This window comes from Plectropomus leopardus, chromosome 11 (assembly GCF_026936395.1).
Source record: "Plectropomus leopardus strain MGB_pleo_1.0 chromosome 11, ASM2693639v1, whole genome shotgun sequence".
NCBI classification, from domain to species: Eukaryota; Metazoa; Chordata; class Actinopteri; order Perciformes; family Serranidae; genus Plectropomus; species Plectropomus leopardus.
Genome location: NC_142186.1, coordinates 18,151,539 through 18,176,015, shown reverse-complemented (window position 1 = coordinate 18,176,015; position 24,477 = coordinate 18,151,539). Strand labels below are relative to the sequence as shown.

The window sequence follows — 24,477 nt, the reverse complement described above, 5'->3', positions numbered from 1 at the left end:
TAAAATGGGGGCTGTTTGGAAACAAAAGCGATCCCATTCCTTTCATTAAAAAATGAATCCAAACACAGTATCATATTGTCTCTCTAGAGACGGTATTTTGTTGACCCTGAAAGTTTCCCCCCTTTTTTTCTTTTATTTGATGGATTTATTTCTTTGTCATTACTCTCAGTGCTGTGTTGGTGCACCTATAGTCCATCCACCCAATCTGACTTGATTGAAGGCCTTCATTTGCTATGCGGCCATGTAAAGCAGAAGCCTTGAAATATCACACTGACCTTGGTGTTCCTTTCTGATTCATTTTTCCCTGACACCCTGTCCTCAGATAGGATTTCTCAATAGTTAGACGTTCGACTGATATACTTTCACTGTAGCTCTTCCCGTAACTCTAAAATGTAATTAAGCAATGAAATACTGTGAAGTTGTAAATGTGTAATTTTGTTTGTGTTGCTGTGAAATATTGTCAAATACATTCTTTTTTGTAAGGTACATATCAGCATGATTTCTATAATGTGATACATACTGGGGATTGTTTTTATGTCTTGTGACATAATTTAAGGTTTTACTCACAGAATTTAGTCAGCCTTTAGTTTATTGTCCTGTTTGTGGGATAGACCTTTAGTGTCATTGCACAAGTACAATGAAATTCTTGCCAGTGAGAAGTGTGATTACAAAACAGGATAAATAAAATATAACTATTTAAAGGAAATATAAACATATAAAACAAAGCATTGCACAGTTGTCCACCTTTTATTTTGCGCATTACGCTGATGGATGATTCTATTATATTGCACATAGAGTTTGCAGTGTCATACACTACTTGTTCTCCTAAGGTGAAGTCATTCATTAGCATTTGTGTTATTCTTTAATCTGAATGATAATGCATATCTGTTAGAATAAAATCATATTTAAAGATAGCCAAGTTAGACCAGTATGATTAAATCTATTGTACTAGCTGCTGATGTGAAGATTTTGGTGGCACATATGTAAATAAATCTTAAAAGCAAAACATTTATGAAATCTCCCCCCTGAAATTACCACTGCTGACAACTTTACAGTCAGAATTTCCAGCTATAATTTACAGTAATTTACAGTATTTTATCCATCAAACACTTGTCTCATACAGATTTTCCATTATCACGCATGACTTTTGTGTGAAAATTCACTCTTCACTGTGTTTTGGAGAATTGCACAAAACTCCACAACACCCCTCCTCACCGCAGCTCTCTAAAATGGTTTTGTGGTAAAATGGCCCCACGGTGTTGTCACATGACATAGTTGGCATATTTGTTTCCTGTGCCCTAAGGGACAGAAGCAGTGAAGACAAGGCATGAGTGAGCCGCCTAGTGTCGTCTACCTGTCTGATTTACTGTCCTGCTCCGTTTGAAGTAGGACAGGCGGAATTCGCTTCACTCTGGTTCTTTGTGATCAGTCCCTCCCAGATTACAGCCCAGGTGAGGCCCCTTGCCATCAACCACAGGATATAGGAAGTACCTGTCTCATATTGCCCCTGGACATTGCCCCTGAACTAGCTTTCCTAAAGTCAGCATGTTAGTCAGTGTTCAAGACCCCTGTGTAGATACATCGTGACTTATACGTGCATTGCCTAGCTGTAAAAAGTGGTGATTTCACAATTCATGATGGGTTACAATATGCATGTAGCATGAGAATAGCCTGCAGCGGCAGCAGTGTGGTGTTTTAACCTGTTGTGCACCCAGACAGTGCAGCGTGCGCCTGGCGTCAATGTTTTTTTCTTTGTCAGACCTGTTCTGCACAAACGCAGACACAAGCCAATACTTGTGATGTGGCTGTGATGATGGCTGTGGCTCTTTCTGACAACAAGCTTTTTGAAAGCAGCAACACCACTGCTGCTGGCGGCAAAATCTTACTGTTTAGGTTTCAGTATAGTGTTGGTGACAGAGTGGAAACACTTTCAATAGAGTTCATCATTTCAAAACAATATCCAAGTTCAGTCACCATTGTCCCTGCGGACATATGACTGTTACATGTATGCATCAAAACATCCTTCGTGGTGTTTATGGAGCATCAAGGCATGCTAAATATTTATGTATTTTTCAATTTCCCAGTCTTCCCACCTAATCAGCCACCAGTGTATATGGGCTTCAGGACAGAGCGATGTTGGCATGGTGAGGCTGATTAGAGTCAATCAGCGGGGGGTGAAACCAACATTTCCTTCAAAACAACCACACAGACAGAGGTCTGGAATTTGTCCTCACAGTACATCAGCTAATAGCGCAGCCAAATTTTCATAGACCAAATGACAGCTTGATTGTGAGCAGCATGCTCATGTGGAATTGGGACGCTGATTTGGTGCTGTTAGAGATGATCCCGAGAGCAAGAAAAATGCAGAATATAATCAGCACCTTTAAAAGTTAAACAGAACGGCAGCATCAAAGAAATTGATTGGGGAAGATGCTGTAAGCGAGCCGATATATCCCAAGAACAAATCAGCCCTAAACCTGACATCCTGTTGCAGGAGCACAATCAAAGTGTTGAATCAACAACTGTTTGTATGATCATTGTATGAATTTGAAACATTGATATGATATTCAGATTTGATTATGCCAAGTGCAGGTAGGGAACTCAGTCTCTTTTAGGGCAGCAGTCTTGCAGAAAACACAGGGTAAGCACACAAAAGAAATGTTCCTGAAGCTTAAAATTCCATAAAAATGACTTTCTGTCAAAGAAACTCATGCTACACATCTCCAACTGTCTAAATACTTAGAATATAACATTCAATACATTCAGCAGAGCATCGGATCATGCAAAATGTATTTTGATAACAGGACAAATTAGGCTGTCATAGGAAGTGTGAAGACCAGTGATTTTCTAACACTGTAGCAACCGTAATGAGGTGGTTGTTGGCGTGCGTCGTCTGGGCAAGACCAAGTGTCTCTCTATTCCATGAGTAGTTCCAAATACTATTTTTAGAATACACATGTACAGAGTAAGTTTTACATATAACTAACAATTAAATTTAATGTCATTTGTATTGTACTGAACACTCTTTAATTTCAGGTCATCTTTCCTTAAACCAAGGATATAGAGTGGTGCAGGATTGAGTCGTAAAAACCCACAAATGAGTTAGCATGTTAGCACTTTCCTTGTCTTAAAATCAGTGGGTTTTTTTTTGCATTTTATTCTACATCACCCATGAATTTTGAAGCCTTGTCTTAAAACCCAGCTACTAACAAGTGGTACACTGAATGCACATGTTTGGTTATTGAATGCTGCTAACTGGCTGTTTTTAATTTGTCTCTTGCTTGTGTGTGAATTTTTATGCTTCTTTTTTTTTACTTTTGCTGTTATGCTTATATAGTCTACTTTTTCTTTTATGTGAAATTGTTTGTGCTGCTGTCTTAGCCAGGACTCCCTTGGAAAAGAGAATGAATCTCAGTGGGACTTTTCTTGGTAAAATAAATAAATAAATGGGAATACAGAATGTCATCATGCCGGACATGGCTTCATTTAGGTAGCGACGTTGAAGTCATACAACCGTAGTGCAGTTAATAGCCTTTTTACCTCTAGCGATTGCATGTACCCTTCAAATATAATAAAAGTGGTGCTCCTTTGTGAGGATGATCTTGCCAAGCAAAACCTGTAAATATCATAAAGTTTTATTTGCCACCGAGCTTATTTTTTGTTATAATCTAAAATCCAGTGGAAAAATCCTATTGGTTTTTTGTCAAAGGAACTATGCCGATGCTAACTTTAGTGTTGACCTAGAAATAAACGTCATCCCTGTCGCGCTCTATTGAATTTTTCTTTCAATTTAGTCAAATAATGTCGCTCAATAGCACAATGAGAACAAAAATATTGTCTTTTTATGATTGTAATGAGGTCAAGGGTCAAATTCACAATAAGAGATGAGATTTCAGATGCAAAATCGGTCTTTTATTTCACAAAAAAGTGAATGACTGCTGTGAAATAAACATCTCTACAGTGGCTGGCATTACCATGTGTCAGATAAGAGACTTTCAAGTGTCTTTAGAGAACTAAATAACTGCTATTGATATTTTAGCATTTCAATAGCCACCTTAACACTCAAAGCTGTCATTGTTTTTATTTAAGGTCCCGGCCTTTGCTGTTGGTATCAGTTAAGTTTCCCATTGAAGAGGAAATCAGAAGAAACCAACCTTTAAATGAGGGATAAGAGGCCTCTGTGAGTCAAGAACTAAGAAAAGCTGTTTTTGTCTTGCATCACTGTATTGTAATTTCAATGACTTACTTCAAGGGTAAACAAATAGTTACAGCAATCACATTGTGCACTTAGTGAATATTCTTTTCTCATTAAAGGAACATACCTCTCAATTTATGTCAGCATAACTGATATCAGTCCCTGGTTGACTGATACTTGATAATGAAACATGCTCATGTTTGTTTTGGTTTTTTTTTAATAACAACAGTAACTAACAGTTTTGAAATGTGTGGTTATATCAAAGATTCAAACATACAATTCACGTGGGGTCATTGTAGGTCAAAGTTTCGTCTTGATTATGTTGAATCACTCTGCTTAATAGAAGACAGTAATTTTCCTACTCATTGTATCAAAATAAGATGTTTGTAGTTTAATTATTTTGTAATCATTTATCTATGGTTAATTGGATAGGTACAGATAAAGTATGTATTGACAAACTGAAAACAGAAATTTGATGCAATTATCATGGTGTATGTAGTGGATGCAAGTTTGGAGCACTCGTTCTCAGAATGGCTTTTATGAAACTAAGTTTAGAACAGTAAGAGGAAAAGAAGAAACATGAAATGCAGCAAGATACAACAAAGCAAACATTAAAAACCTAATTTAAAAAAAAACTAGACATGAGTTCAGTTTTGTCCCTGATTTAACCAGAAATTAGTGGCTCTCTAGTGGAAATTTTTTTATTACATTTCAAGTGATCAGGTAGCGAGTTCCAGCTGAACAGAAAAAACTGTAAGAGCAAAAGATGTTTTGCAGAATGTAAGCTGCTCTGGTGGACCTGCTAAGACTTTCTTGATAAAGTAGCAGATAGTTTGAGGAGCAGATCCATTTAAACATATAAAGGTTCAATGTGCCATTCTTGAGAGAGATAGTTGAGTGTTCAGTCTCATTCCCAGGTTGTCAAATGTGGACCTTTGGGCTGGTAGGAATGAGACCGTATTTGACAGCTTAGGAATGAGACTCAATCAACTATCTTACTCCAGAATTATATACTACACCTTTATCACATTTGAGCTTTATATAATGAAAATCCATAAAGTTTGCTAAATCTAAAATGTTGTATTTACTTAAAACGTAACAGCATACCATCATAAATGAAGCATTGTGGTGCTATGCCCCGGCCTACAAATCATATCCCAGACGTTAAGGGAACATGCTTGTTTGGTTCAGACAGCAGCAAAAATCACAAAATTTTCTGTCCCAAACCTATTGTACTAGGGGTAAGAGATGCAATATGACACTGATGTAGTCACACAGACATCAGTGTTTACATTTTCCAGTGAAAATGAAATGCAAGAGTTAGCATTTTCACTAATATCACGACACATATCGCAGTTTCTGTCAAAAAATCGCAATATGATCTTTTTTGCATATTTTAAGCTCTAATTGTATCCAAGGTTGTCTAGGCTGATTGTAAAGATGCCCTACTGATTTAATCACAGACTGGCCTGGGATCAGGCAGCCAAGCCATATGATAGGTGTAAAATTATTATTGAATTTAGGCACAGACAAATGTCAAGCAATTCTTTATCATCTTAAAACAGCAAATCTTTTATCTCATATTGGAGATACAATAAAGAAGTCAAATTAATGTGACCCAGCAAAGAAATCTTGTAATCTGTATTGTAATTGTTGTTTTTTTTGTTTGTTTGTTTTTCAGATGCAGTGTATTCTGCAGCTGCTCAGTGTGGTCAGCTTCATCAACTGCTCCAACTGTGTATGAACTTCCAGTGGATTGACAAATCTCTGTGTGGGGTTCTTGAGGCAGCAGTGAGTCCCAAATTGAATTACATGCACATTTCTCAGCCACAAAGGGGAGCCATCACTAATTAAAACCATGTGATTGATGACACTGACGCTTCATGCCAAAGGAGGATAAATCACTCTCACAGTCACTTTGCTGCATTGGTTCCTGTCTCCACACCGTAAAGCTACTGTAAGTTCAACACTTCCTCAGCTGAGGGGAATAAACAACACAGCATTGTTGCGGCTGCTTTGTTTTTAATGTTTTGTTGTGTATTATGTCCTTAAGACTGGAGCTTCTTAGTCACAAATGGAAAATAATCTCAGGAAACAATGTCACTTGTGAAGGCCAACACCGGTGTATGAATCTCTGTCTAATGTATATGAATTTGTCCTATGAGCATACAGTTGATGCTCTTCATTATGTTTAGCTTAGAGAAACTTTGACCTTCTAAAAGGGAAGCTGTCAGCCTATCCATCCTCAGACAGCACTTTGTGAGTAATCGCTGTCTAATGGCATTTATACTGAGTCAGTGTATTATACACAGAAACCTACATGCGCTTACTTATATACACATTGCCAAAGCTTCTGTTCTCTTCATCTTGTAGTCTTAATCCTGAACAGGGTTTCGTTTTTTTTTTTACCCTATAGGTTAACAAAAGCAAGTTTATCTGAAGAGACCATAGTCATGCAGAAGTGTCTTCAATGTTAAACAGCAAGGTAAGGTGATTCCCCTTATTTATATAATAACAAGTGTCTTGTATTTTTTTTTAAAAAGGAGAGGCAATCTGAGGAAAATGTGGAAAATAATTTCTTGAGTAAAGGCAGGGTAAAAGCTAAATTAAGAATTCCAATATATTATTTCCATGGCTTAGGAAAGTTCAATAGATATTTATGAACACATGCTAGTCTCTCTCTCTCTTTCTCTCTTTCGCTCTCTCTCTTTCTCTCTCAAAGACAGAAACCAGGAACTCTCAAACCTGCAATGTCATTGAGCAGCCATATTTGAAGTCCAGCCAGTTGTTGCCCTGAGACAGATTTTAAATGGCCCTCTGCTTGTCTTTCAAAATATATTTTATGATTAGCACAATGTTGATTAATCAAGCAAGATCACTTTGCATTTATTTTCATTTACCTCATGATGGCAATCATACAGTTTGCTGACATGCACCAAGTCGGAGCTACGTAGGCAAAACTAATATGTTTCCATAAACCAACGGTAAACCAGATATTTTCTGCAAGGTAGCAGGCATAGCCACGGCAAAATTGCATTAAGATGACAGCAAGGGCTGCAGCTTTCAGGAATGGTGGGAAGTTGAATACTTTTTCACTTAAAGATGAAACAGTTGCATTTGTGTCATTTGCATGTGACTTTTGTAATATCCTGTATGATGTGAGAAGCAGCTGGCCCCCAGGTATTTTCATATGATCTAATCTCACCCCTGTTCAAAAAAATTTTGACACCCCTGTCATAGAGTATAAAGTCTGGACCTAAATGGGAGACTGGTTTTGTGGAACCACTAAATATATATATATATATATATTTTATAAACAAATAAGCTGTATTATATTGTAGTGTACTCAATTTTGAAATAGAAAATCAGGAAATGTTCCCAGAGAGTTGTTCATGTTTACTAATGTTTTTGGACTGTCTTAGATCATGACAAATTCATATCAGTTTTGAAAATGGACATAGTTCCTCTTTAAATGTCTGAGTGTATGTGTAGATTTTGGGGACCATGCAAGGTACACATCTCCCTCAATATTTAGAACACGGGCAAATTGCCCCCCCCCCCCACAAAAAAAAAAAAAAAATCACCAGAATGCAGGTATAATTACATTTTTTGCACTCCAAATTTTCTGGCAGAGGATGCCCTAAACTGCCCCAATGATGCAAAACATACATTATCATTTTGTTTGGGTACTTAATTTTCTAGTTTCAAATTTTACCACTTAAAACCATCTAGTTGTTACTCTTGTTTTTATGAATTTTTAAAAATATACTTGCGTTGGAACGCTGATTTTCAATTTAGTGCTTAACTGAGAAAAATAGTAGTATAAATAATACCTCTATAACAATAATACCTCTATTTAAACAGAGCATATCTTACATCAGATCATCAATAAACATTTCAGCTCAAGTCTGATAGAAACCAGTTATTATGTGTAATGTGAACAGCAGCACTTCCTGTTGCAATTATTGTCAAATTAAAAAGAAGCAGTAAAAGGAACCCCCTCCCCTTTAAATAATATTTCTGAATATGATCACCCATATGTTGTACATGTTAACTCTCTCTGTAGGTGGACTATTACAGTGGTTTAAAACTGCCATCTCTGGCCAGGAACAATTTTGCACTCTTTAAGCTGCATACAAGTCAGATCCTGTCAGTGGGTTAGCTTTGTTCAAAGGACCAATTAGTGGGTCCTACCTTCGCCTGCAGCTAAAAGGCCTAATGGTGGGGGCATCCACCTGAGAGGTGCAGAGCTCTCCCCACTGGGCTTTAATTTGAGAGAGGGGTGGGTGGCAGCTTCTGAGGCTTTTACCATTACACAGGACTTCATTGTGGCTGCTGACCGTTTGATCTTAAAATAATTTACTTAATGATCTCACCACGGGAGCAATTGGTGCTGCTCGATTAGTCTGCAAGGTCTAATGGACATGGGAAAGAAAGAAGAGGAGGAGGGGGACGTGAAGGAGGGAGAGGGAGGTGGGGGGTGGCACAGTAAGAACTAAATGAATCTGCTATGTAACCTTGGGGAGGAACATTTTTTAGCATAAATTCAGAGGTAAAATTGTGACAGTGTTACAGACATTCGGGGGCTGTAAGAGAGGCAGCAGTTTAAAAAGCCAAAATAACAAGGAAACAAATGTTTAGTTTTAGTGATAGTTTAGCAGTTTCCTATTTTAACTTTTAAAAGCCTCCCGTGGACAGGTGTTGAAAATTAGCGTTTTGCTACAAATGCACATCTGGTTCTTGTGCATAAATGTACAATTCTGATGCTACTGTGGTGTCCATATAAAATAAAATAAACTAGACATAAAAGGCACAAAATAAATAAATAAGTGCAATTAAATTAAAAAAATAATCAGACTATTCCTTATTTATGAGAGGGAAAGGACTAAAATAGAGGAGGCACCTTCAACTTAAAATGGTTGTGTTTGGTATTTATTTAAAATATTTTCTGAACCCCAAAACCCGCAAGTGGGTTTGAAAGGCACGTTTTCTTTAAAGATCTCCAAAATAATATGATTCATAGCCAGAGATGGTGAAATATGGTTATTTATGGTGGAGGGATTGTCATGCACATTCCCCCAGGTTACCCAGGGAGGCTCAAGGAAAAATATTTGTAGTCCTGGAGAGGGTCATGATATCAAAACAAAACAAAACAAAACAAAACAAAACAAAACAAAACAAAACAACAAAACAAAACAAAACAAAACAAAACAAAACAAAACAAAACAAAAAAACTAAGTCATACCCCAGCTGTCCTCCTCATCTAAAACTTGCATTGTTCTGGCAAGCTATGATAAATTAATTTCTCAAATATTTTAGGTAAAATACCACATAATAAATACATTAACTAACAAGAGTTGCATTTTTGTTTTTAATTTTATGATATTCAGAGCAACTGTGATTGAAATGTTATTTGGATTTTTATGTGATCAATTCACAGTTCATTGTTTTCAAAGGTAAAATGTGCCCTTAAATTGCAGAGAGTGAACTAACACTGACCTTTTTTGAAAACATGACAACGGTTAAATTCAATAATTCTATAGAAATTCAGTCTGTAACACAAATTAGTATGATAAAGCTCATTTGAATGCTCATTCCTTTCATTTCTAATTGAAGTATACAACATAGTGTACGAAGACTAACAGGAGTGAGCAACAGCTCAAACCACAACGGCTTCAGGGACTCGGAATAAAGAGAGTTGAAAAGGTCACTCCACTTCCAGCACACACTCAGCAACACGACTAAAAGGCCTTTCTGACCTCTGTACCTAGATAACAAGCCAAAAGTAAGAGAGGGGGTGGGGTCTAATGCAGCCATTACGAGACAAGATAGTTGCAGTCAGGTAAGTTGGTGCAGTTTACAGCAATCCCTCTGGCAAAGAATGAAAAGCGGAAAAGGGAGGGTGGGTGATTAACACAGATCACTGTTATTAAATCATGCAGGAAGGTTGTTAGTGCACATGAAGTTGTCTGTGACATGTCACGACAAAATCCAGCTCACTGGCAGGAAGAACCCAAATAAATCTCCAAATGGAAATTTTTTTGATGGGGAGATACGGCATAATTAGTGTCATCACATTTAATGATGAACTACATCTGTTTTTCTTGTCAGCATTATAACCATATTCCGAAAAATATGCTAGATTATAGAGAGTTAAACGATAGCTGCCTGAGCCTATATGGAGATTGGCAGTGATTGTAAGTTTATTTTCATAGCACATGCCAAAAGTCTAAAAGACACATGTGAATGAAATGTAGCATATCTGGACCACTGCAGTGCAAATTGTCACATGTTCATTCACACAATCATTAGTCTGGCAGCAAAGCCAGTGGGGAGTAAAACACTTTTTTCCTTCTGTATTTCTCAAACATTATAACCTAGTAACTTAAAACAAATTTCAATTCACTCTGCATGATGAAAGGATGCTCTTCCAAAAGCTTTAATTAATCTATCAAGAGGATGCCCAATAATGTGACGGCTGAGAGGACAAACACTTGAGTTCCGAGTGTTTGCACTCTTGATTTTATGCTGAGACTTTTACTGGGACACGAGCAAAGGTTGACCTCTTTACTTTGAAGTGGGCATTAAGTACACGGTCAACAATGCAGTAATTAACAGCCTGTGTAACTGCTGCCAATGACTTTGCTGGTTTATTTTATTTATGGGCTCAATGCATTATTTATTTTTCTGCATTTTACTTATTTATTTTTAAGGGTGCAGATTTTCAAAATTGGGGGTAGACACATGAAGCAGAGAGGTTGGGGTCATCCGATAGATAATTTTGAGCATTAAACCCTCAGTTTCCTGCATCCTGTTTTTGTTTTTTTTTATGCACTAATTTGTGCCTTTTCAGGATCAATTTATGGTGTAAATGTCTATTTCATTAAAGCAAAAGTTGTTTTTTGGGTGGGGGCAAATGCACAAATATTTAGGGGGATATGCTCCCCACATTCCCAGGGTCCTTTGTTGCATATCTTCTCCTCTCTCTCCCCCTTTTATATCTCTGTCACTTAATTAAAACATGAAAATGACAAAAAAAATATCTTAAAAGAATAGGAAATTTTATGAAATTAGAAAAAAAAACATTTTAAAATAAATACTAGCTATTTCCTCTATATCTGTTTAATCTGTTTAAGTTAAACTAACATTGTTGGAATTAAACCAGACAAATCTGCTCATAGGTTGATGATCCGTGCATAATACAGTACCTCTGCTGGAAAAACATACATGGATGTTTGTATAATATCTATCAGACTGTAAGGCCTCAGATGAATTTTAAACATTTATTGACCCACACCCCCCCACGCTGAATGGCAGTAATCCTTGTGCCGGGCCCTGGCAGAGACCACGAGGTGTGCATATTAAAAGTTTTTACTGAGGCTCCACAACACCTGTGATCCTCTCACCACTGAGCCTTGTGCCACAAGAACATAAATCACGGCCTGTGAGCGGAATATCTCACGGCGAGCCAGCATTCCTCTGCTCGTGCTGGGATTAGGAAATCAAAAGGGCACACGCGCTCTGCAAATGCGACACAAGGCCCCAAGGAAGCCAGCGTGTTGAGAAACAGCCAAGGAGGCTCACTCAGCTCTGTCATTTATAATGGGACAGAAGCCCCTGGGACATTACCGCTACAAACCCCAAACCACTGACTGTATATGTCATCCAAACAAGTACAAATTATGGTCTAAACGAAGCGGAAGAGCTACAACAAATTGCAGGAAGCATCTTCCTGTGTCTTCATTATCTTGTTAGTTTTTTAGATGAATGTGTTTCCAGCAGCATCTGGCTCTGATGATCAGCCTGAGAAGAGTTATTTTCCACACAGGGAGAATTTGCCAACATGATGCAAAATCTTTCAGAGAATCTGTTTGATTGTCATATAAGAAAGGCTATCTTAGCAGGTGTACTGTAAGTTCATTTATTCATTTAGCTCCAGACTAAATTACATGGTATGAAGCACAAACATTACATAAAAAAGAACAGTGGCACACAGCATGGCTAGTTAGTGCAAGTGGAGGAAGGGAAGGAAATTCGTCAAAAAAATCACCTAGTTTACAGATAACTTTTGGCTTATCTGACTGTTATAACACAATGAACTTAAACACAGATAGGTGGTTTAAATAATACTTTAAGGGCGTATTTAGGAAATCTAAGTGTGATTAACATTGCACAGAGGACATCCATGATTTGCCCTTCTCTATAGTCCATTATGCAGTCTGCAGGAAGGGAAACTGTACTGTGAGAAATTCAAGTATTTGATATGCAAAAATGCTCTCTATGTATCCTTGCCCTGTGTTAGTCAAAACATTGATGAGATGATTTGCATTTATGGAGTGAATGATTACACAAGTACACTATATGAGGAATAAAGGGCCCAGCTCAGGTTAAGGCTGATTGACAGCACCATTGTCTGCTGGGGCTTCTCTTCATTTTGAGGAGCCCGCAGTGACCCCAGGCATTATGACCATGGGGGCAGTGCCAGTCTCTCAGGATGCTGATTAAGTGGGATAAACCAGCCCCTCAGACACAAGTGGCCTCGCCGTCCTCAGGGGAGTCCTACCTAAACCGGCTGGACCCAGCTTCCTCCACAACACTCACCCCACCCTGCCTTGTAGATGCACAGACGGACACCAGCCCTATATAAAAAAAAAAAGACAGAAAAGTAAGATGACATTATGTGCAGTGGTGAGAGAAGTGTGTAGATCCTTTACTTAAGTTAAAGTACTACAGTACTATTATCTCACTGTAAAAATACTCAGTTACAAGTGAAAGTTCTGCATACTCTGCATAATTAAGTAAAAGTAAGCAAGCATAATCAGAATCATATGTATTGAAGTAAAAGTACCCAATACAGAAAAAACACTCCAAAAAACTCAAAATTTATTTTATTTAATTTATTTAATACAAATCAGAAAACAAATAAAATGTTCATCAAAAATAAACAGCTAAATTGTTAAACAGCTAAACTGATTAAAGAACTAATTGTTTCAGCTTGTATAAACTTGTGTGGTTTAATTTGTAACAAAATAGCATATTTTGTAAACCCTTTTTCTTTCAATGCAAAAATTAAAATTTATAAATTAAATTGGACTAAAGCTTTGAGATAAATACAGTAAAGTAAAAAATACAATATTTTCCTCTGGAATGTAGTGGAGTAGAAGTATAAAGTGGCACTTAAAGAACAGGCTCAAGTACCGCAAATTTGTGCACTACTTGAGGAAATATACTTTGTTGCATTCCACCACTGTTTATGTGTCCTTTATTTAGCACAGAGGAACTAAATCAAAAATTCACATTTTTAGAGTACGATGCTCACACCAGAGACCTAATAATTTGGATTTTTAAGGATTTTATATTCTCACATTTCATCTATATACGCCATTTAAACCAGTGGATTTAAACGTAAGCCTAATACATGACATATGCTCTAATATGTGTGTGAACTAACTCAACAATGGGGATTGTACAACAATTGTAGGGTAATGGGTGCCCTTAAAGCTTTTGTTTTCCAGCAGAGGAGCACTTAAAACAAGCCTTTCAAGATAAGCGGCCGGCTGTTGTGCTGCGGCTTCCCCGCTCCCCCAGGACCACATATCCATCACCAGATACCCTCGGGTGTTGGCTAACAAATTTGTTCAACCTGGGGCTTACATAACACCCCGAGAGCTTTAGCACTATCTGGTCGGATTTGGTGCGGTCTGCCAACAGAGATCTCACAGTCACAGCGGCCCTGTTTTTTAACATTTCATTACAGGGGCGTTAATTCACTAAAGGGCAAAATTTCCCACATGTAGGTCCAGGCTGTAATTTGGCACGGACACAGAGGAATACAGAGGAGCAATGACTTATGACGGAGTGACTGACAATGTATTATTTTTTAGTCAATGTGATCAATTACTGTATGGACGGGAGGTCACCAAACAACAGACGCACGCAGCGCGCTCCCCTCCGCGCGTCTGTGTTTTTAAATATGGCTTACACGTTGATTTGTGGACTTGTGTCAATCAGCTGCTCGCCGTTTGTTCGCTTTTAGGCCTATAATAATCATCATAATAAAACGGGGATGAAGGCTGGCTTAGATGTAGATCTACAACAGGTTTAACTTGACAAACTGTCCTGTTTCCTCCCTGGATCTCCAATCCCCTACACCTAGGCCTGTTTCAAGATCTGTCAAAAGAGAAAAGCCAGTGCCCTCTACAGGACGCCACTGACACGCACTGAGAGGCGCATCGTCAACTTTATAAATCATGATTTTTAATCCCAAATACAATTACTTTAGCGTTTCCACATAACTTCACTTTATTTTATCTTCAGCAAACAATCAAGAAGGAGTAAGAAAAAATGCTTATAATGATTTCCCTTCCCTGACGACTAAGACAGCATCCAAAGGTGTGAGGTCTGAGGACAGGGTGACAGGGTGTTGCACCTTGTTCACATGGTAAAGTACCCTGACAAGTATTTGTGATTATGCTCTAGCCTATAGATAAAATTGATATTCTTTACAGAGGCAATAATGATCCAGAGCAGCAGGGGCGTTTCTAGGATTTGAAGACATTGGAGTTTTAGCCCAGACCCCAGCTTTTGTTTTTGTTTGTTTGTTTTTTGATGAACAATGACTATTTTGTTTTTTTTTTAATGCACTTTGGCACCTGACTTACCCTTATTTTTTACTTTCCAGATTAATTATGAATTATGATGAAAAAAATATTAGTTGTTTGTAAATAGAATCAAGTACTGTTTATTTTACAATTGCTAAACATTAAAGATGGATAGATTAGAGTTGGAAAAATAGTAAAATGTATGTTTTTATGCTAACAATGGTGGAATGTAAGAAAGTAAATTTATTCAAGTCCAAGCATGAACTGAATGAGAGATTATAAGATCCCAGGCTTTTCCAGAGACCTTTGCTGTGTTCACTTATCATAACCAGGAGGTAAAGCCAGTCGAAGCAGCACCATGCAGGTCAGATGTATGCAGGCGCGCTTCTCGGATTTGAGGACATTTGGGCTTAGCCAAGAGCTGTCAGGGGGTCCAGGGGATCCACCTATGGCACTTTATTTTGATAAACAATCTCTATTTTGTTTGTTTTTTTAAGCAGTCTGGCATCTCGTTTCCTTCGAGGTCGATCAATATCTTTTCATTGTGAATTAAAAAATGATCAGCAGATCAACACGGCACCCTTTTGCAGGTCAGATTTGGCCCACAGGCTACCCATTGGGTAAAACTGATCTAGAGAGTAGCCCTCACTCAGCCTAGTCCTATAGAGGGCATCCTTCTGGTGTGGACCCTCTGACACCCTGGGCTGATGTGCATGCAGCAGGTGGCTGTTGGTATAAAGCATAATAAAATATAGCACTTTAACTTACCTAATGTTTGCTACAAGATTTAATCACACCTATACCTTCAACATAAACTGAGCTGACGAAAACTACATTTTCAGAAAAAATAGCTTATTAAACGTTATGGCAGTGATTAGTGTTAGTTATTGTGATTTAGTAAAGGGGTGGACTGACTGGACAATTCTTCAATGCATCATAATTTTCAAAATCTTAACCCCAAAAGACAAACTCAGAATGTGAACTTCCGATTTTATTTTCATCATGATCTTTTTGGTTTCATCAATTTTATTGCCATACTTTCTAATGGTAAAATACATGATATGATTGCTATTTTTAAATGTGTAAAACAGAAGATAACAGCAATAGCAGAGTAGTAAATACAGGAAATAGCGTACAAATGCCAATCTAATCAGAAATCTGAAATGTGAATTTAAACTAGACGAGGTGCACCGGGGCGATTACTGTTCTGCCACCACTTTGCCATTCTCCATTGGGAATAATTGAGTACTATACCTATCTATAACTAAGACTCCCACATTATCCCCCAAAACAATTTAGTAATATCAGTTAAAATGCTTGTCATGTTGTGTTGTACTTAGATGCAATAATCGTGTCACTTTGAAGTGAAACCTAATTGCTTCGCTGCTGATAAAGGTAGTCATAATCAGCAATAATTTAACAAACCATTATTTTACCTCTCTCATAATTAGAAGCAACACAGGAAGAAAACCCAGACAGTAATGAACTTATATTTATATATAGCTCACCTTCGTGGTTTCAGTTCACCGAAATAGGTTCAGGATTTGAGACAAAAATAGATTTTAGACTCATATAACACTTTGCTTGCTTACCGCTGCTTGTTGGATTGACTGGGCTGTCATGATGGAGTGTTGTTTTGTGATTCAGTTTGGGAATCAATACAGCATCATCAACAAAAGTCTGTTGACACTGCCAGTCATTGATGAGCTGCTTCCTATTACAAATGTACCTATGTGCAGTTTTGAAGACCAAAAGACAAAGTGCAACATGTACAATATGAGTACAGACCATTATACATACATAGTTTCAAATGCAAGTGTCTTAACTGCAGTGTTATTAATTAACAGATTAAACCAAGCAAACAGATCAGGCAGAACACTAATTTTAATATAAATGGCAATGACTGCAAGTGATTAATGGACTTAAATATTTCCAGTCAGGTTGCAGCACATTCTTTGTTGTGGCAGACTGCACAACAAGCAGTGCATGGGGATATTAGGAAGGCTAGCTCAGCAGTGAAACAAGCTTTGGCAGGAAAATGGTCGAGATGGCAGGTATAGTGCCAGGTTTAAACAGCATTGTTTCCTAAGAAATAGTTTTTGGTTGCTTGGGTGGTGCAGTCTGTCTTGCACACGTTTGTGATGTTACAGCTTCTGGATCAGAATCAGCTGGCAGGAAGTGATACAGAAAAATATATTTCTTTACCTTTTTTTTTCCCCGTCACTGAGAGGGGAGCCAAACAACAATAAAGGAACAGAAAGAACCCCCCACCACCAGTACCAGAACAATAAAATTAAAAAAAAAACAGACCTGGAAATTAGTTGAAAGAAAGAAAAAGAAAGAAAGAATACCCAAACAAGACTTGGATAAATAAAAATGATAGTAAGTAATTCTGTAACATAATTTTAAATATGTAATTATGATAATTATAAATATAGTTTTTCCCGATACATTTTCCCTAACTTTTTTTTAAATAAAAAAAAAACAACCCCAAATCTAATACTTTCTTGCGATTTGTGAAACATTTCTCACGAAGTTTCTCACTGCGTTTTCCTCCATGTTTTTGAAAGAAATTGCACAAATTTGCTCAAGGTTCAGAGTTTCAAGTACTTGTGAAAGGCATCTGTAAACAGCACAAGAAAAGTGATGTTGCTCCAGGTTTTGAAAGGTTAAAAGACAAAATGACAATAATATAGAAAGGCTTCACTCATTGAGAGTTAAAAGCTAGAGAATAAAAATGCATTTTAAGACAGCATTAACAGGAAGAACAAGAGCTAAAGAGAAATAACATTTACCATACCAAACAACTTAGCTACTAAACAACAATCATAAAAGACAAACGGTAAAACAATACGATAAGTGTAAGTTTGAAAATTTCCTTGTCTTGTTTTTTTTTGTTTTGTTTGTTTTGTACTGCAGTTTGGGTGGCTTTTGCCTTTTCATTTTCTGTTCCTCAAATGCTCTCTGTTCAGACTGTAATGACCACTCACTTATGAACGCATTAACAAACTGACCATTAGCATTTTTTGAGTTTTTATTTTGCTATTTTTTTTAAGGAAGACGCACCACAGAGAGATGTGTATGTATAACTATATCTTTACATGGAGTGGATTGCGAGGAAGATGACCTTTCTCTTCCCATGCTGTGATGATAGTTGTAATGATCTCACTCTATTTGAGGCTGTAAGCGTTTTCTGGTCTTTAGTAAATTGAATGACTCATCTTCTCAACCATGTTAACATCTGTGCTGATTTCCAGAGTAAAATGAGCGTGTGGATTACATCAGGAGCCATCTTCATCTTAACTGCTTGAATGCATTGCCTCCAACTTGTTATTAGCACCATAGCAACAGGCATGCAATCTCTTCCCCGTAGGTGGTCTTGTCATTGTTTGTGATGAGGTCCACAACGGTAGTGCCACCTGCAAACCTGAGGAGTTTGTCTTACTCTCCTTTCCTTTTTTTCTGGGGATAAGTTTCTTTAAAAAAGAAAGTAGAAAAATTGTGTGCATTTTCCAGAAACTGTACACTCTCTGACAATGCCTTAGCCAAATCCTGTGTAACATCCTCTACCTCCAATACTTAACTTTAAGCATTCTCCACTAAATCAGAGTACCACTCAGCTATTTAAATCTTCAAGCTACTCCAAAGAAGCGTTTTGTTCTTTATTTGAGGCAGTCAGACCCCTAGGCTGGCCTGAAATGGGGTGTAGTAAAATGCCTTGTAAACGGCAGTTGCTGGGTACAGTGCTCTGCTGCTAAGACAACGGTCAAACTAGTAGCACACGCACGCACGCGCGCGCGCGCACACACACGCACACATACATCGCATACATTTTACTACAGAGTGTGGCTTCAGTACGTAGCAACTTATATGCCCCGTCCTGTCACAAAGGGGCTATATGTTTCATAAAAGGGGCCACTGATTTGTGCCTCTTTAAACCGGGAATGTTTGAATTTCTGTATACCCATATAGACTAAACCATAGGTCATGATACACACATGCCATAGTAGAACCCTAAAATAGACATGTTGTGTAATGTCTCTTAAATAAAGCATGGTCATTTCTTCCAGGCTATGCATCACTTTAAGTTCAATTTTTATTCAAAACTGAAACTAAACTAAAATAAAACTTATACTTCCTCCATCTAATTCATGTCAGCCTGACCTGACAAGTATTGTTAACTACAGCCCTGCTTAGGCTCATGTGGCCACTAGAGGGCACTCAAGAGCACTTAAATTGGCCCGAAAGCAGAGTCGGGCAAGACATAGTCACGGCACAGCATATCGACTGCAGCATGCCCACAGCAGAGTGTTTGCTTTAAACAACTCAAGCTGCTACATGGACCACAGAAACCATGCTTGCCCATGTTGGCACCACGCTGCTCAACGTCATTTTTACGCTACTAGTCTTTCTTTTTTTCTCAATGTGCCGCTCTGCAGTTCTCCAACAGGAAAAATCTAAAAAGAACTATGTTTAAAACAAATAAAATAAAAGTGATAAAAATGAATACCTCCATGTAGGCTACTAGAGGCAATGCAAATCCGCAGAGCAACCTTGTATGTGTTTTACATTTTACATCCTAAAAATCAATCAAATAAAATCAAAAAAATGTATCCTGTTGTTAAATCTATCCAATTAATTAAATAGTTAATAGGGACGATGTGTACAAACCTTGCACAACTGTGCAGCAGGTAAAAAACTCTGCTCAACTCAGCTTATGTGATGTATTGTGCCCGATGTATTTCGGCCGCTAAGCTCCTTATAAAAGGTGCATAGGGCCCCGCAAATGATGCTAGGGCCCTGCCTCCCCTCCGGGTCAAAAGGGGTATCAGTGTTATACAAACATAAAATACATATTATCAAAACAAATTTAAACAACAACAGTGACTATTCATTTCTTATAACTTTAGACTAATGCAGAATGGAAAGCAAATGATTAACATTGACTCTTGATTAAATATTGAACTTAAAATTTTGATCAGCAGGGTGTAGCCTACTGGGCAATATGGATGCATATTTCCCTGTAAATAATCACCATCAAGTGATTTGCACAGCCATAGCATAAATCATATTTTATATTAAAATGGGGGGAATTTGGGGGGAATCTGCTTAGGGGCCCTGAAAGGCTAGGTGTGGCCCTGCATACCAAACATGTCTACGAGAATTTACGAATTATAAGCCTACCTAGATTTAACTAGTTAACATTCAATTGCAAGGCAAAGTTATACAAGATACATGGTACAAAGTACGAAGTAGATGTATCAGTCATTTTTTTAAACAACGTAAAATTATATCATGGGCATGGAGTGTGCAACAAATGAAAACACAAAGAATGGGACAGAGTCCAAACCACGGAAAGGTACAGCCACAGGCCATCAGGCATTGCATTAGAAAAACTACATATGCATTGTGGGATACAATTAAGAGCATTCTTTGCAATTTACGGTTTCCCCCCACGTGATTGATATTCTGGTCTTCTAAAATACTGTAAAAATGGTAGTTCCTATAGTAGATAGAGCATTAGGCTACTAAAACTAATGCGCCGTCATTAAGTTGTACTTAAAATCGCGAGTTACACTGGGGAAAAGGTCAGAAAGTTTTTCTTACTTCACCCATTGGAGCAACCTGGCAGTGATTGAGGACGGTGGCTGTTGCGTAGCAACGGAATGCTGAACCGCCCCCAGGACTGTACAGCTCGTGCCAATCTTCTTCTGCAGACAGACGTGCTGTATGTAACGCCACGAACATCAACTTCAAACTATTCTTAGACGAAGTTGACGTCTTTTTCTCCGTTTTGTAGAAGGAAGTGAAAGGGGGCGAAAGCATGCTGTGGTCGTAGAGAAATCATGTCCGACGACGAAAGTGTGCCTTCTTTTCTTGAGGACGTCAGAGTAAAGTTTGTTGAGGAAAAAGTTTGTGGGCTACTGAGACTGCATCGCCAAACATGGGACAAGTGTGCTGTCAACGAAGAGTTTCAAACATGTTTGAAAAACTTCTTTGACAAAGAGTCTGTTATATTTTTCTCTTCATCGAAAAAGGCCGGCCTGGTTGCTTCTCATGAGGTATGGCTGTTACAGAAGCTAGTAGTTAGCTGAAACACTACATTCGTAGATAACTAGCTTAACGTTAACTTGTGTACACTAGACTATTAAGCTAGCTAAGTTTAGGACGCTTGTAAAATGATGAAATTGATGGATTTAGCAGGAAGAATTCGATTTAATCACTTGAAAGTGTCAAGTCTGTTTGTGCTATAATCTTGTGATATTATTTCAAATGCAGGTCCCACATGTTGCTCAAAACAAGCACATTTATATAATCAAGAAGAGAGCTGTTCCCTCCAGCTCTGAAAACTACAGGGATCTTCTGCTTTTTGGTCTCCTGTCTCCATCACCACTACTGCAGCTGTCGAGCACAGTTGAGCAGGTGATTATTATACCCTCCATCATACACCCATCTTATTAAAGAAGCATTTTGTTGTATGTGCTGTCAGTTATTTTGTTATGCATATATGTAGATTGCTTGTATAAGTGCTGGGTGAATTTATTCTGTGTCTCTTCACAAGGTATGTGTTCCACTGCTGTCAAACTACAAAAATCATCAGATGTGGCCAAATCTGATGTCTGAAGACATCATTCAACATGTTGAGAACATGTGCAGTAAGACATCAGTTGTCCAAGGACAGGCTTTAGGGAAATGTGTCCTCCCTATCCCAACTGCAGCCAACTGGATGGAAAATTCATACAGGAACTTCAAAATGTAAGAAAGCACACCTTTGTTTTGGGGGCTGTTCATTTTCTTCTTTTTCTGTAATTAATAATAAACACACTCAACATGTATTTTCACACTCAGGTATAATAACTATGACAGGGCACTGGCCCATGCCATAGAGACCCAGGTCATCAACTGGACCAATTTGATCCAGAAAATCTTAAAGGAGGATTCATCAGACCTACTTGTGACAGGCTGCAATCCAGGGCCCAGTGCAGAGCTGACATTTTGGGCCTCCAGGAAGAGCAATATACAGAACATTTATCATCAGGTTTGCTCTCTTCTCCCTGACTTTCACTAAAATGTTTTTTTTATCTAATGACATTCCACACACTGTTTAACGTTTTTGGTACCTCTTGAAGCTTCAGAGTCCAGTTGTTCAGAAAATGGCAAAGATGTTAGAGATGATGGATAGCAGCTATCATCCAACAATCAAGAGTCTGATTGGAAATGTGTTTGATGGTAAGACTGGCTGGCCCCTTTTTAATTCAAAGAAGACATATTGTAGTTTGCACCTAGTCACTTTTATGATGCACAGCATAAAGTGATTTCCAAATTATCTTATAGCAGATTATGTTGTTTTAATTTAAAACCCTTTTTTCCCTTAATCAAAAGCGCTTCAAGAAGCCCAAGACATTGACCTCCATCTACAGCCACTACACGCACAACTGACTAAACTGGAGAAGGAGGAATTTCCTCACTTGGAAACAGTCATCCCTGTACTGTTTCACACACTCTGTCTTATCTGGACCAACTGCCAATCTTATCAAAAACCGGCACGCATCGTGGTGTTACTGCAGGAGCTATGCAATCTGTTCATTGAGCAGGTAGGAATCCTCATTTGAAACACCTGTAGGAAGCGATTACACCGAGTGATGCATACATGTGAAATTGCTGCAAATATAGTTAGACACAGTGCATGCAATTTTGTCAATTATGTTTTGCTGATTTTTGCCAATCAGCATTTTTCTGACTTAAGTTATTTGCTGTCTGTGTGAACAGATTCAAACTGATAAAATCTGTCACTTTTTAGGCTTCTACATACCTCTCTGCAGATCTGTTACTCAGAGAGGATACAGAGGAAAGTCAACAAATGGTAAAGAGTGTGATAAAAGTCTTCAGATGTTTCAGAGACAGTTACCAGACTCGGAGGGAGAGGTTGGCCAACCATGTGAAACATGCACCCTGGGATTTCCCATCTGCTGTGATTTTTGCACGTTTCAACCAGTTCTTTAATCGTATGCTGCAGCTGGAGGTAAGAGCAGATTTATGCTTGTATGTTCAGGTGACATAGGATGTATTCTTAAGTGCTTTTGTTTCCTGTCACAATGTTACCTTTGCAGGACTTGTTTGAAATTATGCTGGACTTTCAGAGGATGGAAAAACTAGAATTTGGTGGACTTAATGGCAAGCTGTACAGTGAGCATGCTGCTCAGATGTATAGAGAGTTCACGTACCACTGCCAGGCGTTGAAGCACAGTGAAAACAGCCCGCTTGACTTCAACTCTCAGGTGAAGTCATGGTTATTAACATTTATATTTGTAAATAAGATTTCTGTGAAAGGCTACTGCATAGATTCAAAATGCACTGTTTTACACTGATGTCTATCATTAAATACTGTTGAACTATTCACTTTGTCATCAGGATTTTGAAAATGAGTATAAAGATTTGAAGGTGAAGATTGTGGACTTTGAATGTCGCCTTGCCAGCCTTCTATGCTCAGCCTTTAAGGATTGCTCAGGACTGGAATCAGCATTTAAAGTAAGCAAGACTGGATAACAAGATGATGGTGATGATAGTACTGACAAAGTAAATTGTGAGTGACAGCTATCTTTTGGTTTTATTGTCCTTTAGTTGCTAACTATTGTTGGACCTTTCCTGGAGAGGAAACAAATCAGACAGATATTCAGTCCCAACCTCCTTCTGCTGCAGCAGCATTTCAGAGAAGAGATGGAGAGATGTAAATGTCTGTTTAAATCCCAGCTCACTCAGGTACTGGAGGCTAAATAAAATAATAGCAAAATGTACTCAAGGCACAATAATTTAAATGCAACATATTCGTTTCATTCTTTTTTTGTGTGCAGATGGAGAGCGGTCTGATCACGAACATGACTCACACATCTGGAGCTTTGAAGTGGGCAAAAATGCTCAGAGAACGCATCCACACACCATGGGAAAAAATCAGATTATTGCTTGAGATGTCAGTTAAAATCCCTCACTATTCCTTTGAATGAATAAATTACTCACAAACAATAGCTTGTCAGAACAATTCAGAGATACTTACATAGAACAGACATTTGATGACTTTTGGTGCCAGGCTTTAAAATGCCAATTGTTGCACTATTATGCATTATTTTCAGGCCTGCAGGAGGTGTGAAGATGGTGAAGGAGTACAACATGTACTTGGAGATGTTGAGTCTCCTTGACCAATATGAGAAGAACATTTACTCTGAATGGTGTCATGGTTTGGAAGAGGTGTGCCCGATCAACCTGAACCAGCCCCTTATCACCAGAAATATGTCGTCTAACCTGATCTCACTCAACTTCAATTCAAAGGTAATAAATGCAATGTCTATGAAAACTAGAAAGCAGTCATTGTGCAAGCAACTAACTGTTAGACTTATGTAGAAATACCTGTCTCTTAAAAAAATAAGTTGAAGTGCCTCCATCGCGCTGCTTGCATGCCGTCTAGATCCCTCAAAATTGGGCTCTTTGTAAGTATGGCTAAAGAATAACGTATTCCTCATGTTGCAAAACCTAGATGCAGGTCCCCAATTAATTTGGGTCAATTATTCCTTGGTTCAAGCTGTATTGCTCCTTTAATTAAAACATGTTCTAACAGAGGGAATAGTTGTTTTCTACAGTTATTTAATTTTAGTTATTATATTCTCCAAGGGTTTCTGTTAGTTGAGA

General features: G+C 38.1%; 1 protein-coding gene and 2 long non-coding RNA genes across 3 annotated transcripts in view; all 3 read left to right on the top strand.

Moving 5' to 3' along the window:
* Nucleotides 1-4,237, top strand: part of LOC148188243 (uncharacterized) — a 73,673-nt gene extending 69,436 nt beyond the window's left edge. The window contains exon 8 of the long non-coding RNA XR_015777896.1: nt 4,090-4,237. This is a non-coding gene — a long non-coding RNA (uncharacterized LOC148188243). The remainder of the gene's footprint in view (nt 1-4,089) is intronic.
* A 1,635-nt stretch (nt 4,238-5,872) lies between these two features.
* On the top strand, nt 5,873-7,064 carry LOC148188242 (uncharacterized). The gene is made up of 3 exons (XR_015778043.1): nt 5,873-5,986; nt 6,612-6,680; nt 6,918-7,064. It is a non-coding gene; the product is annotated as an uncharacterized LOC148188242 (long non-coding RNA).
* A 13,417-nt stretch (nt 7,065-20,481) lies between these two features.
* The window catches only part of si:dkey-233k19.3 (dynein axonemal heavy chain 11), a 55,149-nt gene continuing 51,153 nt past the window's right edge, over nt 20,482-24,477 (top strand). The window contains exons 1-12 of the mRNA XM_042489723.2: nt 20,482-20,858; nt 21,076-21,219; nt 21,359-21,552; nt 21,646-21,835; nt 21,927-22,026; nt 22,180-22,391; nt 22,598-22,819; nt 22,908-23,075; nt 23,209-23,325; nt 23,419-23,556; nt 23,649-23,764; nt 23,925-24,120. Coding sequence (XP_042345657.2) covers nt 20,643-20,858; nt 21,076-21,219; nt 21,359-21,552; nt 21,646-21,835; nt 21,927-22,026; nt 22,180-22,391; nt 22,598-22,819; nt 22,908-23,075; nt 23,209-23,325; nt 23,419-23,556; nt 23,649-23,764; nt 23,925-24,120 — 2,013 coding nt within the window. The 5' untranslated portion in view covers nt 20,482-20,642. The remainder of the gene's footprint in view (nt 20,859-21,075; nt 21,220-21,358; nt 21,553-21,645; nt 21,836-21,926; nt 22,027-22,179; nt 22,392-22,597; nt 22,820-22,907; nt 23,076-23,208; nt 23,326-23,418; nt 23,557-23,648; nt 23,765-23,924; nt 24,121-24,477) is intronic.